At 46.7% G+C, this 16,221-nt stretch overlaps 1 protein-coding gene across 5 annotated transcripts in view; it reads left to right on the plus strand.

The window, feature by feature from the left end:
- Positions 1-16,221, plus strand: part of SPECC1 (sperm antigen with calponin homology and coiled-coil domains 1) — a 287,606-nt gene that overhangs the window by 176,287 nt on the left and 95,098 nt on the right. For all 5 annotated transcript variants that reach the window (XM_039227283.1, XM_039227285.1, XM_039227286.1 and 2 more), the window contains one exon: positions 5,705-7,284. In XM_039227283.1, the coding sequence (XP_039083214.1) occupies positions 5,705-7,284 (1,580 nt within the window). The remainder of the gene's footprint in view (positions 1-5,704; positions 7,285-16,221) is intronic.

The raw sequence follows: 16,221 nt of genomic DNA on the forward strand, positions 1-16,221 counted from the left end.
TCTCTCTCTCAAAATTAATAAACTAATTAAATTTTTTTTTAAAAAAAGGAATTGTCCCAGCCCTGCCGAGAGGATTGAAGGTCTCCGTTGTGTTGGCCCACTTGGAGGTCAAAGATGGCCTCAGCGGACAGGGTTTTGGTTGAGTAATGGCAGTGGAGAGAGGAGTGAATGACAGGGAAGAAGTGAAGACAACCAGTGTACAGGCCTCTTGGGAGGATTCCGCTGTGAAGGGGAAGAGAGAACTCAGGGATTAGCTGGAGGAAGATGGAGACCCCAGATTTTATTTTTTTAAGATTTTATTTTTAAGTGATCTCTACACCCAACACGGGGCTCAAACTCACAAACCCGAGGTCCAGAGTCGTACGCTCCACCGACTGAGCCAGCCAGGCGCCCCCAGATTTTTTTTTAATTGAAAAGAGTTAAGCATGGTTAAATGCCCATCAGAAGGATGAAAAGGAAATGCTATTTCAACAAATCATAGGTACAGTGGGGACGTTGAATGGGTTAAAGATTGAATATGTCGATTAGGATGAGATTATGCCTGACCCGGAAAGCCCAGGGAAGAAGTTCGACATCGTCATGGTGAAGCAGGCGGGAATGCGTACAGATTCTGGAACAGAACAGTGAGCAGGATATTTAAGGTCCATTATATTTCCAGGCTGAGAGAGGCTGGAATCGGGAAGACCTGTGGGAACATTTCAGAAATTTAGATGGACATTCTTAAAGACCTGGACTGGATCCCTCCCAAAAGGAAAACAAAGAAAAAATACGGAAACATTTCCAAAAATAGCTGATTTTAGTGACTGACGGGTTGGTTACCAAAAGAAAGGGGAGAGGACATTTTAAATGTTTTTCAGGTTCCTCGACTGGGGGATAAAGAGACGTGGATAAGGAGAATGAAGGGAACCAGAAGGTTGAGAAGGATGGAGACTGAGGGAGGGATATTAGACTTGACAATAAATAACATTATTGGAACTTTTTGAGAAATAAAGTTATGAATGGTGCGAGTAAAAAGTATCCTAGCAGTTTTGGGGCGCCTGGGTGGCTTAGTCGGTTAAGCGTCCAACTTTCGCTTAGGTCATGATCTCGCGGTTCGTGGGTTCGAGCCCCGCGTCGGGCTCTGTGCTGACTGCCAGCTCGGAGCCTGGAGCCTATTTCGGAGTCTGTGACTCCCTCTCTCTCTGACCCTCCCCTACTCACGCTGTCTTTCTCTCTCTCTCTCTCCTAGAAATAAATAAAACATTTTAAAAAAATATCCCAGCAGTTTAGATTCTTAGAGACCAAAGGAGTAAGTTCTCTCGTGTTTCAGAGGCAAGGCAGCAGTTATGCGGTAGGTGAAGATGGTGAACTTTCTTTCTCCCGCCTGTCTCCCACAGGACAGGTCTGTGAATTCTTGTTGAAGAAACGAAAGTTTCGTAATTTATTTCAGAATGTCATCATTTTCCTTCATCAGTGTATAGTAGAGAGAAGACCTACCTACAAAGAACAATCCAAGTAGCCTTCTTAGGGCAAGACAAGGAAATTAAGAAGGGACTGAAAATATTTTATTTTCAGCTATGAGAATCGCTGCTTAAGACAAGAGTCTGATCTATGATTTAAATGGTTGTGCTATTGTTATTTGAAACATGCTTTTTATTCTCTGAAAAGATTTATGTTTCCTACCCCTTTACCTCTCTGCATATTGTTATGATAGGATTTTCCCCTTCTGCTTTTTAAATGTATTACATAAATGTAACTGTACAAAAGAAACAGGAAAATTACTCACAGTCCAAGCAAATTAATATTTAACTGTTCTCAGGATTCCGGGTACCTTTCTAGTATGTGTATCTGTGAATACAGAGTTTGATGCACTTGTGATCTTTCCCAATGTAATTTTTCATTTGACATTGAAAAAATGTGTTAACACATCAGGGGGATCTGGGTGGTGCAGCTGGTTAAGCGTCTGATTCTTGATCTTGGATCAGGTCATGATCTCATGGTTTGTGAGTCTGAGCCCTTTGTCAAGCACTATGCTGATAGTGCAGATTCTGCTTGGGATTCTCTTTCTCCTTCTCTCTCCGCCCCTTCCCTGCTTGTATGTACTCTCTCTCAAATATATGATATGTAAAAAAATTTTTTTAGATAACATATCAAACATTTTTTTCAGTTTATTTATTTTGGGGGAGAGAGAGAGAGCACGTGAGCAAGGGTGAGGCAGAGAGAGAGAGAGAGAGAGAGAGAATCCCAAGCAAGCTTAACACTCAGCATGGAGCCCTATGCAGGGCTCGATATCACAACCATGAGAACCTGACCTGAGCCCAAATCAAGAGTTGGACACTTAACTGAGTGAGCCATCCAGGCCCCTCCAAACATTTTTTTTTTGAGAGAGGAGGTGCAGGTGAGCAAGGGACGGTGGGGGTGAGTGGGGAGAGAATCCCACAAGAAGCAGAGAGAAAGAGAAGCAGGGCTCACCTGAAGCTGGAAGTTGAACTCACAAACCGTGAGATCGTGACCTGAGCCAAAGTCAGATGGTTAACAACTGAGCCACCCAGGAGCCCTCCAAACGTGCCTAAAAAAAAAAAATCATATCAGTCTTTGCAATTATGAAGTGGCACTTGCTTTTATTTTAACTTCATGCACTTAGACAGCCCACCTCAGTAGGAATAAGTGATGATCCGATGTGAGGATGGGGAAGAGACCAAAGAAATTAAGAGTGCCAGCTAGGCCGTCCCCATTCTGTCAACCCCAAGCTTCTAACCGCCTCTGCTGTCACTCTTGCCATGGCGTATGTGTCTGGTGGCGTGCCCCATTCAGGGCTCCAGGGTCCCATTCAGTGCTGATCAAGTGTCAGAATGGAAAAACCAAAAAACCAAATGTTGTAACAAACACAACTGGATTGTGTATTTCATAATACACAAGGGGATATAACTCCCAAATGTACATTGATGTAAAAAAATTCCTAGTGGTGTAGGTAAGGTGCAAGTAGCAACACCTATCCGGGGAGTAAGCTAAGATTTGGCAGCGGAAGGGAGGAATTCACTTCACCCGGGAAGGGTGACAGAGCAGATCGCTGTTCTGTTTGAGTCCTGCCCATCCTCAAACCCACCAAATGGTTGAAAAGGAGACTTCATTTCAGTGGCTGTGTTAGGAATGGCCAGTGGCTGTGTGATAACCAGAGCTGGACTCTCCCGTCTGCCTTGAACTTGAGTTATCTTCCGTTTTCATCATGGCCCTTGCCAGGATTACTTCATTCTAGAGAACCAGTGTTATGACGACCGTTTACTGCTTAGCTATTGCAATCTTCATTTTACGAGAATAATTAAATAAATGTTGTCTTGATTGAGTGTTGTCTTCATTAAGTATGATGCAAGGAAGACACCTGAAAGCATTAAACTGTGTATTATGGTACTCTTAGCTTTCCAGTAACTTAATATGAAAAAGTTAATTTAAAAAAACATGGTTTGGGGGCTCCCGGGTGGCTCAGTTGGTCAAGCATCAGCCTCTTGATTTTGGCCCAGATCATGATCTCCCGGTTCGTGGGTTCAGGCCCCATACTGCCAGCGTGGAGCCTGCTTGGGATTCTCTCTCTCCCTTTCTCTCTGCCACTCCCCTACTTGCTCTCTAAATAAATAAATAAATAAATACACTTAAAAAAAAACATAGTTTTTCGGTATGTTAGTATGACATCTTAAGCTTTATTATGTCAAAGTTTTAAAAGCACTCAACTGATAGACACAGTTCTGAATGCCGTTGGCCTTCAGGTCATCACCTCCTATTTCAGCATGTTCATATCTGCAGGTGTTCCTCAGTAGCAGCCCTGGCAGTGGACTCAGAGCTACAGCATCGGGTTCTGCTTCTGTCCTAATTCCGCTGCCACTCCGGCGGTGGGGGGGGGAGTCCCCGGGGGGGCGTTCCCCCGCTGCTTCCTACCTTGTGGAGGCCTAGGGATTGGGGGCACCTTCTGGGGTCCTTTATTACTGGGGACCTTCAACCCAAGGCACAGAGTTGAAGTTCCAGCAGTCAGCCTTGGTTCGTCAAATGGCCTTTGAGTTTGGAAAATAGGTCCAGAACTTTCACTTGCACTTTAGCCTCTGAGGTGGGTTTCATTTGTAGAGCCATATAAGAGATTGATGTCCAGGTTTGCACCCCTAGAATTTTGTTAACATTGTCTACAATGTAGTATAGATGAAAATAGAAAATAATTCCTTCCCTTACGTTTCCTGCTATAAATACTCGAAATTCTGTGTCATTTCCATATTATGTAAATCTCTTTGGCATTTAAAATCGTACCATAGATAACGTGTAATGCTTCCTGATCCCATTTGTTCTTCTTTCTCTGAATACAAATAAGCACACCATTTCCGCTTGTGTTAAAAGCAGTTATGTCATTGGACTAGATTAGTCCTTCCTTGGTATTATCTGTGTCTTGTGACTTCTTAATCAAATTTGTACTCATACACAAGATGTTGATGAACTTTTTTTTAAAAAAAAAAAAGTTTTTCGAGGGGCACTTGGGTGGCTCAGTTGGTTAAGCATCTGATTTAGGTTCAAGTCATGAATTCACAGTTTGTGAGTTCAAGCCTCACATCAGGCTCCGTGCTCAGTGTGGAGCCCACTTGAGATTCGGTCTCTGTCTGTCATGGGGCACCTGGGTGGCTCAGTCGGTTAAGTGTCCAGCTTTGGCTCAGGTCACGAACTCATGGTTCATGAGTTTGAGCTCCACATCAGGCTCCGTGCTGACAGCTCGGAGCCCAGAGCCTGCTTAGGATTCTGTGTCTCCCTCTCTCTCTGTTCCTCCTCCACTTGCACTCTCTCTCTCAAAAATAAAGACTTTAAAAAAGTTTTAAAAAGCCCACGTTAATCAAGAAATGCACAGTGAACTTGCATTTTGTCAAAAGGCTGTTGTTTCGTTGCCAAGGTTACAGTTCAGATGCATTAAGTTGCAGGTTACAGAAAACCCAATTCAAGATGACTTGTGTGAAGGGTATTTATCGGCTTGTGTAATTGGAAGGCCAGCTTAGCTACGGGCTATGCTCCAGGGCTGGCTGATTGAGCAACTCCACCGAGCCACTAAGAATTTGCTTTCCTTCTTTCTGCTGTGTTCTCACCTTCCTCTTGGGATGACAAGAGGTTGTAGCCATTTGCAGACTTCTGTGGCCCCTTCCTCATATTTTAGAAACTCACCAGATCTCTCCTGGTGTTCTGTTGACCTCAGTTGAGGGGCGTGCCCAGGCCTTGAACCAGCAACTGCGGCTGGGATGAAATTAAGTGGAGGAGCTCGGGCTTGGAGTCAGTTTCCCCCAAAGTCTAGGGCTGTGAGAGGAGGTACAGAACCCCCAGTCAGACCCAGTTAGGTTTCTAGAGTCGGGGTGGAAGGGCAGTAGCCGTTCTGTTCACTGTCTGACATGAGGTTGAAGTCACTTGGGTTTCATTGATAAAAGTGCTTGCATTGGGGCGCCTGGGTGGCTTAGTCGGTTGAGCGTCCGACTTTCGCTTAGGTCATGATTTCGCGGTTCGTGGGTTCGAGCCCCGCGTCGGGCTCTGTGCTGACTGCCAGCTCAGAGCCTGGAGCCTGTTTCAGTCTGTGACTCCCTCTCTCTCTGACCCTCCCCTGCTCACGCTGTCTCTCTCTCTCTCCTAGAAATAAATAAAACATTAAAAAAAAAATTAAAAAAAAAAAAAGTGCTTGCATTGTTTCATTCATGTCTTCTTCTTCTGTCCTCAGGGGCCGTGACAACAGCCAAACGGACAGGCATCCCAGCTCCTCGAGAACTTTCAGTCACCATCTCCAGGGAGAGAACTGTGCCGCGCGGCCCCTCCAACCCCAGGAAGTCGGTGTCCAGCCCCACGTCTTCCAGCACCCCCACCCCGACGAAGCCCCTGAGGGCCACGTCGGCAAGACCCAAGCCCGAGAATGAAGGCGGGGAAAAGGCGGTGCTCGAGGCCCAGGTTCGGGAACTCCTGGCCGAGGCCAAAGCGAAAGACAGCGAAATCAACAGGCTCCGAAGCGAACTGAAGAAGTGCAAGGAGAAGAAGGCTCCGAGCGCTGGAGGAAGTGACCCTCCCGACGCAGATGCCACTGGAACGCCCGTCTCCCCCAGTGACTCAGAGCCCTTGGTAAGAGCTCTCGAGGAGAAGAACAGGAATTTTCAGAAGGAGCTCGCCGATCTGGAGGAGGAAAACCGGGCCTTGAGGGAGAAACTGACTTATCTGGAACATTCCCCAAATTCAGAGGGAGGCGCCAGTCCCGCCGGGGAGAGCAGCTGCCCCACGTCCTTAACCCAGGAGTCCAGCTTCGGAAGCCCGCCCGGCAATCAGCTGCCGGGCGGAATCGACGCGTATCGGCTCCCCGTCCACGAGAATGCACTGCGGCCGTCAGGCTCTTCCAGCAGCGACGTCACCAAAGCTTCCTTGTCCCCGGATGCCTCGGATTTCGAGCACATCACGGCGGACACGCCCTCCAGGCCCCTGTCCTCCACCAGCAACCCCTTTAAGGGCTCCAAGTGCTCGACCACAGGCAGCTCCCCCAACAACGCGAGCGAGCTGTCCCTGGCTTCGCTCACGGAGAAGATCCAGAAGATGGAGGAAAACCACCACAGCACGGCCGAGGAGCTCCAGGCGACTTTGCAGGAACTGTCAGACCAGCAGCAGATGGTGCAGGAGCTGACGGCCGAAAACGAGAAACTGGTGGACGAGAAGACGATTCTAGAGACTTCCTTCCACCAGCATCGGGAGAGGGCCGAGCAGCTGAGTCAGGAGAACGAGAAGCTGATAACCCTCCTGCAGGAGCGAGTGAAGAGCCAGGAGCCCGCCGTTCACGAAGGGAAAATCCTGGAGCTGGAGCAGAAGTGCGCGGAAGTGCTTGACCAGGGCCGCTTCGAAAGAGAGAAGCTGCTTAACATCCAGCAGCAGCTGAGCTGCAGCCTCCGGAAGGTGGAGGAAGAGAACCAAGGAGCCCTGGAAGTGATTAAACACCTCAAGGAAGAAAACGAAAAGCTGAACGGGGCTCTGGAGCTGGAACGGCGTAATCACGGTGCGATGGCCCAAACCCTGGAAGAGTGCAAAGCGACTCTGGAACGGCTGCAGGTTGAAAATGGGTCTTTGAAGGCACATTTGGAGAGTGAGAAGCAGAAAGCGATGGAGACCAGTCCCGTGGGGCAGACGGCAGAGGCGCGTGAAGTTCAAGAGCTGTTGCGAGTCGCTCGAGCCGAGAAGGATCAGCTGGAACTGTCTTGCACCGAGCTCAAGCAAGAATTGCTAAAGGCCCATGGTGAAGTTAAACATGTTTCGAGCCGACTGGCCAAGGTAAGGAGAGAGCCCTTTCCCGTATTTGCTCATCCTTCTCAGCATATTCGCCTCCTTGACCTTGAGATTCACAGAGCAGAGAGACTCCTTGGTTCAGCCAATGCCATTCATGAATCCAGCTTTCTAGCTTGGAGATCCGTTCCTTTGCAGACAGATTGGGGATACAAAAGTGAAACCGCTCCCTTTCTGCGTATAGGTTCAAAGTGTAGCAGGGAGACAGTGCATCAGATCAGTGTGTGCAATACAGGGATAAAGAAGATCTCAGAGGACAGCTCAGAGTCCAGTTCCAAGGAGAAACACCTAGGATAATATGGGAGAAAGGAAGGTAGTACTGGAGGGCTTCCTGAAAGAGGTGGCAAGTAAGCTGAATCTTACTGGCTCAGACTGAGACGGGGTTATCCAGGCTTATCAGTTAACATGCGTTAGGCTGCTACTAACCGGAGATTAAAATCATCCCTGATTACCATCCCCAGTAATAATACAACCGCTGTTTTGGTGTTTCCTTTCAGAGGTGTGTGTGTGTGTGTGTGTGTGTGTGTGCGCGTCTCACAAAGTAAAAAAAGTTTTTTTAGACTCATCCTGTACATATTCATTTTTAATTTAATTTTTTAAAGTTTATTTTTATTTATTTTTTTGAGAAAGAGAGAGGAAGCAGGGAAGGGGCAGAGAGAGAGGGAGGGAGACAGAATCCCAAGGAGGCTCCATTTCCCCAGCACAGAGCCTGATGCGGGGCTCGAACTCACGAACCGTGAGATCAAGACCTGAGCCAAAATCAAGAGTTGGACGCTTAACTGACTGAGCCAGCCAGGCTCCCCTTTTAATTTAATATTTTGTGAGCATGTTCTCATCATTATTCTTTGAAACATGATATTAAGGCCAGGCTGTATCCTGTTGTATAAATATCGCATTCATACTTTACCGGTCACCTGTTCGTTGAACGTTTATGCTCCCTTCCAATCTTTTGATACTGTAAATACATTTTTATAAATATCTGTCCGGTTATTTCCTCAGGAAAAATTCCTAAACGCTGACTGACTGTGTCAGAGTGTGGCCATTTTAGGGCACTCAGTACTTTCAGCCGGTTTGCTCCCCAGAAGTGTTACACAGGCTTGTTCCCACCAGCAGGTCCCCGAGAGTGCCTGTTAGCCTGAACCCTTGCCCGGTGCTTGGTGTCCATTTGCTGGCTTGTCCAGATCTCTTTTCCTCCCCTTCTTCACTGGGAAAGATCTTACCCATCCCACGACCAAATAAATGGTCACTCTTTCATTTTTAACAATAATCCTTTCATCAGTCTAGAACTTTGTTATGTATAAAATTGCTGGTAATTCTATAGCATTCCACCCGCTCACAGAGCAGTGCAGGAAAGGCGTAGACAGGTGGCTTCCCACTTCCTGTGTCCTCCAAGCTCTGGATCTGTGATGTTAGGGGTCTGGTGGTGAGAGAGGTTGAAATCACGTCCCACCTTAGTTAGTGCACGGCCATCACTGTTTTAAGAAACAAGTTGTAGGCACCTGGGTGGCTCAGTCAGTTAAGCGTCTGACTCTTGATTTCAGCTCAGGACCTGATCTCACAATCATGAGGATGGAGCCTGCTTGGGATTTGCTCTCTCCCTCTCCCTCTGCCCCTTCACCCCCACGAGCTCTCTCTCCCTCAAAATAAATAAACATTAAAAAACCCCCAAAAAGTTGTGCCGTGAGCTCACAGGGGTGTTTTTCTCTATTGCTTCATTTCTCTTAAGATTAGTCTGTTGCAGGGCACCTGGGTGGCTCACTTGTTGGTTGAGTGTACAACTACAGCTCAGGTCACCATCTCATAGTTCTTGAGTTCGAGCCCCATGTTGGGCTCTGTGCTGACAGCTCAGAGCCTGGAGCCTGCTTCGGATTCTGTGTGTGTCTCTCTCTCTGACCCTCTCGTTTTTTTTAATACACATTAAAAAAAAATGAAAACCAGATTAGTTTGTTGCAACTTGGTTCTGGCTCTGGTTGTCTGATAATCTGAGTGGTAGGTAGTGTTAGTTTTGTTTGTCTTTTTATCATTGTCAGTGTTCTAAATTTATAGCATTTTGTTGAAAGTATGGAAGCAATTCCATTAGAAGGTACTCCCCAAGTACCCATTTGAACTTTAAGTTGGTAATTGTAGCTTTACGTTACCTTTCAGGGTCTGTAAATCACTTCCCCTCCATCACTCTGTTGCAAAATGCATCATCTCCCAGGTGGCCTTCTTGAAATGGCCCCCAGTCCTTCGCCCATCTCTTTGGTGTTTCGATTGACATTACATTAAATACATGTGTCACCAAGAAATAATTTGGTATCTCAAAACACTAGCTTAACTTTTTCTGACCTTGAAATTATGTATTCGTTACGGAAGGTTTAGAAAATATGGAAATGTATAAAGAGAAAAATTAATATTACCTTCAACCCGTCACTTGGAGAAAACCACTGTCAACAATTTGCTGTACGTCTTTTTGGATGTTTCCCCGGTTTGTGCACATTTGGATGTGCATACAAACCTGTATCAGCAGAAATAAAATACTTCATCTTCTTATTCAGAAGGTTAGAGTATATCCCTCCACATTCCTTGAATCCTTGAATACAAAGACCATCTAGATTCTTTTACTGGGTCTACATTAATTTATTTGATTAATTTGTTTTTGCTTTTATCTTTATTAATCCTTTTATCCGGCTCGTCTGTCTTTCCTTGGTTTCCTCTTAGTGTTTTGAGTAAAATTCTGTGTTTAAGTCTGTCATTTCTTGGTTAATAATGAAACCATTTAAAGGCATGAATTTGCCCTTTATTACAGCTTTGGCTCCACGAGGACAATAAAATTTAGAATTTTCTGGAACAAACTAAGTCTACCTTGGAGAGAAAGAAAGAATGTTTGCATTCTCTATGGGGTACAAGTTTCAGCATATATATTTTAAATCAACTGTTAATTATGTTATTCACATATTCCCTTTATATTACTTGCTGATTAGAATTTTCAAAAGTTTGGGGCGCCTGGGTGGCTTAGTCGGTTAAGCGTCCGACTTTCACTTAGGTCATGATCTCGCGGTTCGTGGGTTCGAGCCCCGCATCGGGCTCTGTGCTGACTGCCAGCTCGGAGCCTGGAGCCTGTTTCAGTCTGTGACTCCCTCTCTCTCAGACCCTCCCCTGCTCACGCTGTCTCTCTCTGTCTCTCTCCTAGAAATAAATAAAAATATTTAAAAAAAAAAAAAAAAGAATTTTCAAAAGTTTGTCAGTGGGATGGAAGAGACTCTAGCTGGTAGTTTGAGGTAAGAGTCTGTGTGAAGCACCAGGTCACCTAGAGTTGCTTTTATACGTCTCAAGGCCCTGTGATTTTGTGCTGCATTAGTGCACGGGGGCTTTGACCTATAATCGCAGTGGACTTGTCCCCTGTGCTTTCTGTTACCTTTGAAAAGGTAAAACCCAGACTTCCTGGGCTGACTGAAAGCTTATTGTAACCTCAATGCAGAATATAAACTGACCTACCAGCAACCGTGAATATAAGTGATAAGTTGTAAGGGACTCACGCCCGAAGGACAGAGGAGCACTTTCAGTACAAACCTAGAATGCTATGAAGTGATGGGTTAGTAGGTGGAAAGCTTGGGTCCTCCTGACTTAGCTGATGGTTAATTCTGTGACCTTGGGCAGCCCCCTCTTCACTGTACAGTGAAGACTGGAAGCGTGTGGTTGGTGCGGGGGCTGAGCGGGGCATCTTGGCTTTGTTCCTGTTTTAAAGGGAGTGTCTTCAGCATTTTGTTATCAGGGATGTCTATTGTAAGGCACTTGTGTACCTTTTCTTGAATCATACAAGTATTTTGCTAAGAACAGTTTTGCTTGCTTGTTTTTTTTTCTTTTTTTAAAGGACGGAGATTGAATTTTTCTACATCTATGTAGGTCTTAAACATCTCTCTGATCTGATCCTAGGGTAGTTTTTATATAATCATGATGGTTTCTCTCTTCTAACTTGTTAACAAGGTGAATTAAAACAACAGATTTTCTTTTTTAAAAAACAATTGTTTTAAACATTTATTCATTAAAAAAATTTTTTTTACTGTTTATTTTTGAGACACAGAGAAAGACAGAGTGCAAGCAGGGGAGGGGCAGAGAGAGAGGGAGAAACAGAATCTGAAACAGGCTCCAGGCTCCGAGCTGTCGGCACAGAGCCCAATGTGGGGCTCGAACCCAGGCATCACAAGATCATGACCTGAGCCAAAGTCGGAGGCCTAACCCACTGAGCCACCCAGGCGCCCCAACATTTAGTCATTTATAAGAGTGAGAGAGACAGAGCATGAGTGGGGGAGGGGCAGAGAGAGAGAGAGGGAGACACAGAGTCCAAAACAGGCTCCAGGCTCTGAGCCGTCAGCACAGAGCCCCACGCAGGGCTCAAACTCACAGACCGCAAGATCATAACCTGAGCTGAGGTCGGACACTTAACTGACTGAGCCACCCAGGTGCCCCAGAATGACAGATTTTCTGAGGCAGTCCAATGTTAAGGCATCTTTGCATTCCTGGAGTAAATTCTTTTTTTTTTTTTAAAGTTTTTTTTTTTAATGTTTTATTTATTTCTAGGAGAGAGAGAGAGAGACAGCCTGAGCAGGGGAGGGGCAGAGAGAGAGGGAGTGACAGACTCTGAAACAGGCTCCAGGCTCTGAGCTGGCAGTCAGCACAGAGCCCGACACGGGGCTCGAACCCACGAACTGCGAGATCATGACCCAACCGAAAGTCCGATGCTTAACTGACTAAGCCACCCAGGCGCCCCATTCCTGGAGTAAATTCTAATTGTTCAGTCTTCTGTCACTTTCCTGGACACTTTTTGCTAGAACTTTCACATTTCCCCACCTTCAGCCAATGTCCGAGTGAGTGTCCTATTAATCACTAAGCAGTTTTCTTGGTGATGAACAACTTCTACCCTGAGCTCTGCATTCATCCATTCAAATTCATGGCAGAAGGCAACTGTTATGAGAAAGGAACAAAATTACCTGTTTACTAAAGAGAGGAAAAGCAATACCAAACCATCCTCTGATCTGATAGATTGAGTAAATCTATGTACATTTCCAGTTTCCGTAAGTTACATATCTGATTCAGATACTGTTAGAAGAGCCTCTGAAAAGCCTTAAAATGTATTTTTTTTTTTTGATGCAAGGTAGATCTGTTCTTCGTATAGTAAATGGAAAATCGGTAGGACATTTATAATCATTGTGATTATTTCAGAGGCTCTTTATTCCTCTCGTTTCTTTGTCTTCAGCTGTTTGCTCGTATCTCCATTCTTGTCAGCTTCTCTCATATCCTATGTATCCATTTTGCTGGCAGATGACTGTCTGATTATAAAACATGCCTCCATACGACTTTGAGGATGGCTCTCATTTCCGCAGACACCTGATGCTCCAGCTTCCTGTGAGCCACACGCACGCCTGCCCCAGCCAGCCCGCCACGTGCCATTGCAGGGGCTCCTCGGTTTTTCAGACTATACTGCAATCCAGGTTTATCGTTTTCTAACAGTCACATTTTCAGTTGTTTGAGATCTTGATTTCAAGTTACAGTGTTTTTATAAGGATTGAAACCCAGAAGTTTTAAAAGAAAATCTATTGTTGTCGCTTTTCCACCGAAGTTGAGAGCTTATAGGTGGTATCCTTAGGAATTTAGTTCTTTCCGGGGCGCCCGGGTGGCTCAGTCGGTTACGCATCCAACTTGAGTTCAGATCATGATCTCACGGTTCGTGGATTTGGGCCCCGCGTTGGGCTCTGTGCTGACAGCTCAGAGCCTGGAGCCTGTCTTCGGATGCTGTGTCTCCCATTCTCTCTCTACCCCTCCCCCACTCACACTCTGTCTCTCTCTCAAAAATAAATAAACATGAAACAAATTTAAGGAAAGAAAAGAAACACTTGCAGTGAGTGGTTGGGGAACTAGAGGTGCAGTAATCATTGTGTGACCAGTTATTGGTCACCAGGCCAGACTAAAAGGGAAGCCACTGGCCACAAATGGCAAGACCAGAATTTGAGAGAAAGATGCAGCAAGTAAATGAGTCTGTTGCCACGACAGCAGAATAGGACCCTCTGACGGACTGAGGTGACCTTGGAGCCTGCTGTAATCGCAGGTGGTCCGTGATGACGCCCGGGTGATGCTTTGGATCCTAAGAAACAGAAACCCTTCGTGTCAGTGACTGAAGTCGGTGGCTCACTTGGCTCCTGTAATCGGAAGTCAAGGGGCAGGCAGTGGGTAACTGTGGTCCAGGGGCTGTGTGACATCAGAGCTCTGTGCCGGCAGCCTTGTGACTCGCCCGGCCTTCCTGCCGAGAGGGCACAGCGTGTGACCCCACAGTCCTGACAGGCAGGAGACTCGCAGCTCCCTGATCCCTCAGTCCTGTTGGGAGAACAGTTTTCCCCGGCTTGTCGGGATGCGGCGGGTGGGGGGTGCCCGTCAGCAGCTTTCACCTTTGTATCTGGGCCCCACGCACCCTCCCCCAGCCCACTTCCCTTGAAATCACAAGATCACAGCTCGATTCCTGAACAAAGTTGGGATTCTTAGAAGGAAAGGGAGAATGACTTTTGGGTACAGGGGAGAGCACTGTTTGCTGCAGCCCCCAGAGAGGGGGCCGGATACGCTTCCCTTTCCCCGGTCCCATCCGTTCTCCGTGAAGTGCTTGCGGTGGCCTCCTGAGCTCAGGGTAAAGCCTTAGGCAGTTTGCACCAAACGCAGCGCCTGATGGCCGCTCCCATAGTGCCCCAGCCTGGCTCAGTCTTAGTCCGCATCCGGGGTTTTGTCATCTGGGCTGCTCTCTCCACCGAAGGTGCTCTGGCCTCTGTCTTTGCCCCCTTCCCGGTCCCCCACCCTTCACTTGCTGACCCTGCCTTTAGTGTTAGGTCTCAGCTGTGGTGTCGCTACTGTCCCCATGGTAGATCAGCTAGGACCACCTGTGGGAAAGCCCCTCGCCCTTCCCTGGCAGCTGGGAGGAGGTCAGGAGCATTGAGAGCCTGTTTGGTAGAGTTCGGGGAATTTAGGGATCCCTTCCCCTGCGTGCATCATGGGCGTGGGAGAGTCGGTTAAGGTTGAGGTTTTTAGGCTGAAAACGTGGACATTTCAGTGGCCTTGGGCTCAGTGTCCCTCATGTTCTCCCGTGCCTTTGGCCGACGCCAGGATGTCAATCCTTTTGGTGAAGCAGCATCCTGTGACTTCACATCGGGAAGAAGGCAGTGAGAAACCTGCGCAACCGAGCCTGTGATCCCAGTCACGAAGAGACATTTGTCCGGACAGCTTGGGGAAGGCCTGTAGGCTCTGCATCCGGAAGCCCTCGCGGCAGCCATTGCTCAGGGACCAGGCCTCAGGCCCCAGCCTGGTGGCACAGAGCTTGAAGCCTGCTGTGCACCAGGAGCCAGAGCTTTGGAAGGGTCCTCTGTAAAGCCAGCACGCCCTTGTGACCTTTACTAGGTCAGACACGACAGTCCTGTGGCCCAGGACACATGACCGTCCCCTGTTGCCCTGTGACTGCTGGCTCCTCCACTCCCCAGCCCCACCCCCACCCCCATAGGGCTCTGCTCTGTAACCTGGTGAAGGAGGCTGGGGGCTGAACCTGAGGGTTTGGCAAAGAGACAGGTGATGTTTGAGAAAAGGTGGAGGGGGCGCTCCCGTGGACCCAGCATGGTCTCTCCGTTTCTGGATTTCCTGGGCTGATCCCCTCCCCCAACTTCCCTTCGGAGGGACCTATTTTTCTCTTTAGGCATGTTAATACCTTTCATGAGGTTAGGCCTGAGTACCTTTCTTTCCTTAACTTGACCTTAGGACTTGTCTGCAAAGTCCCAGCATTTTGAGCGCTCAGGAAGCACCTCCATGCACTTTCTGAAAATCTAGAAAGTTCCCAAAGTGAAGTACAGATTGTTATCCTCTTCTTTGAGTGTTTCCTGGCCATTTTTCTTTTTTCCATAACAACAGTGTAAACTAAATTACCATGTTCTGCTCTTCCTTGGCAGAACAGCATTGAAAAAAAAAAAGTTCAAATCTTGGCCAGCATGAATGAAACATGGTCCTCTATCAGCAGTATATACTCGAAACAGGGCCAAGAATTAAGCTAAAGGACTTTTGGAGGAACCAAGTTAGATGTAAAAACAAACACAACAGAAATAACACACTGTTACTCATGGTGAAGTTACTCAAGCAATCACTCCCCAGTTTATTTACTTTCGTACCATATACATCTGACCCTTGAACAGTGCGGGTCCACTTTACATGTGGATTTTTTTTTTTCAGCAAGGGCAGTACTGTAAATGTATTTTGTCTTCCTTATGACTTTCTAAATAAATTTTCCCTAACTTCCTTTATCGGAAGAATACAGCCTGTAATACATATAACATGCAAACTATGTGTTAATTAACATGTATGTGATCAGTAAAGCTTCACAGTAGGCTATTAGCTGTTAAGTTTTGGTGGAGTCAAAAGTTATTCTTCCTGTATAAATGAATGAACATTAGAGAAACTTATAGTAGAATTAGGAGAGAAACTGTGGTAATCGTATCAATATGTTAACAAACAAAATTTAGTAGGTGGGCGCCTAGATGGCTCAGTCGGTTAAACGTCCGACTGAGGTCATGATCTCACAGTTTGTGGGTTCGAGCCCCGCGTCGGGCTCTGTGCTGACAGCTCGGAGCCTGGAGCCTCCTTTGGATTCTGTGTCTCCCCCTCTCTCTGCCCCTTCCTTGATCGCGCTCTGGCTCTCACAAAAATAAATAAACATTAAATATTTTTTTAAAAAACACACACAAAAAAACAAAGAAAATTTAGGGGTGCCTGGGTGCCTCAGTCGGTTGGTTAAGCGTCCAGTTTCAGCTCAAGTTATTATCTTATAGTTCGTGAGTTGAGGCCCCACATCAGGCTCTCTGCTATCAGCACGGAGCCCACTTGAGATCCTCTGTCCCCCCGCCCCTCCCCCGCTTGCACGTGTGT

This window comes from Hyaena hyaena, unplaced genomic scaffold, assembly GCF_003009895.1.
Source record: "Hyaena hyaena isolate Hyena2069 unplaced genomic scaffold, ASM300989v1 scaffold_27, whole genome shotgun sequence".
Taxonomy (NCBI): domain Eukaryota; kingdom Metazoa; phylum Chordata; class Mammalia; order Carnivora; family Hyaenidae; genus Hyaena; species Hyaena hyaena.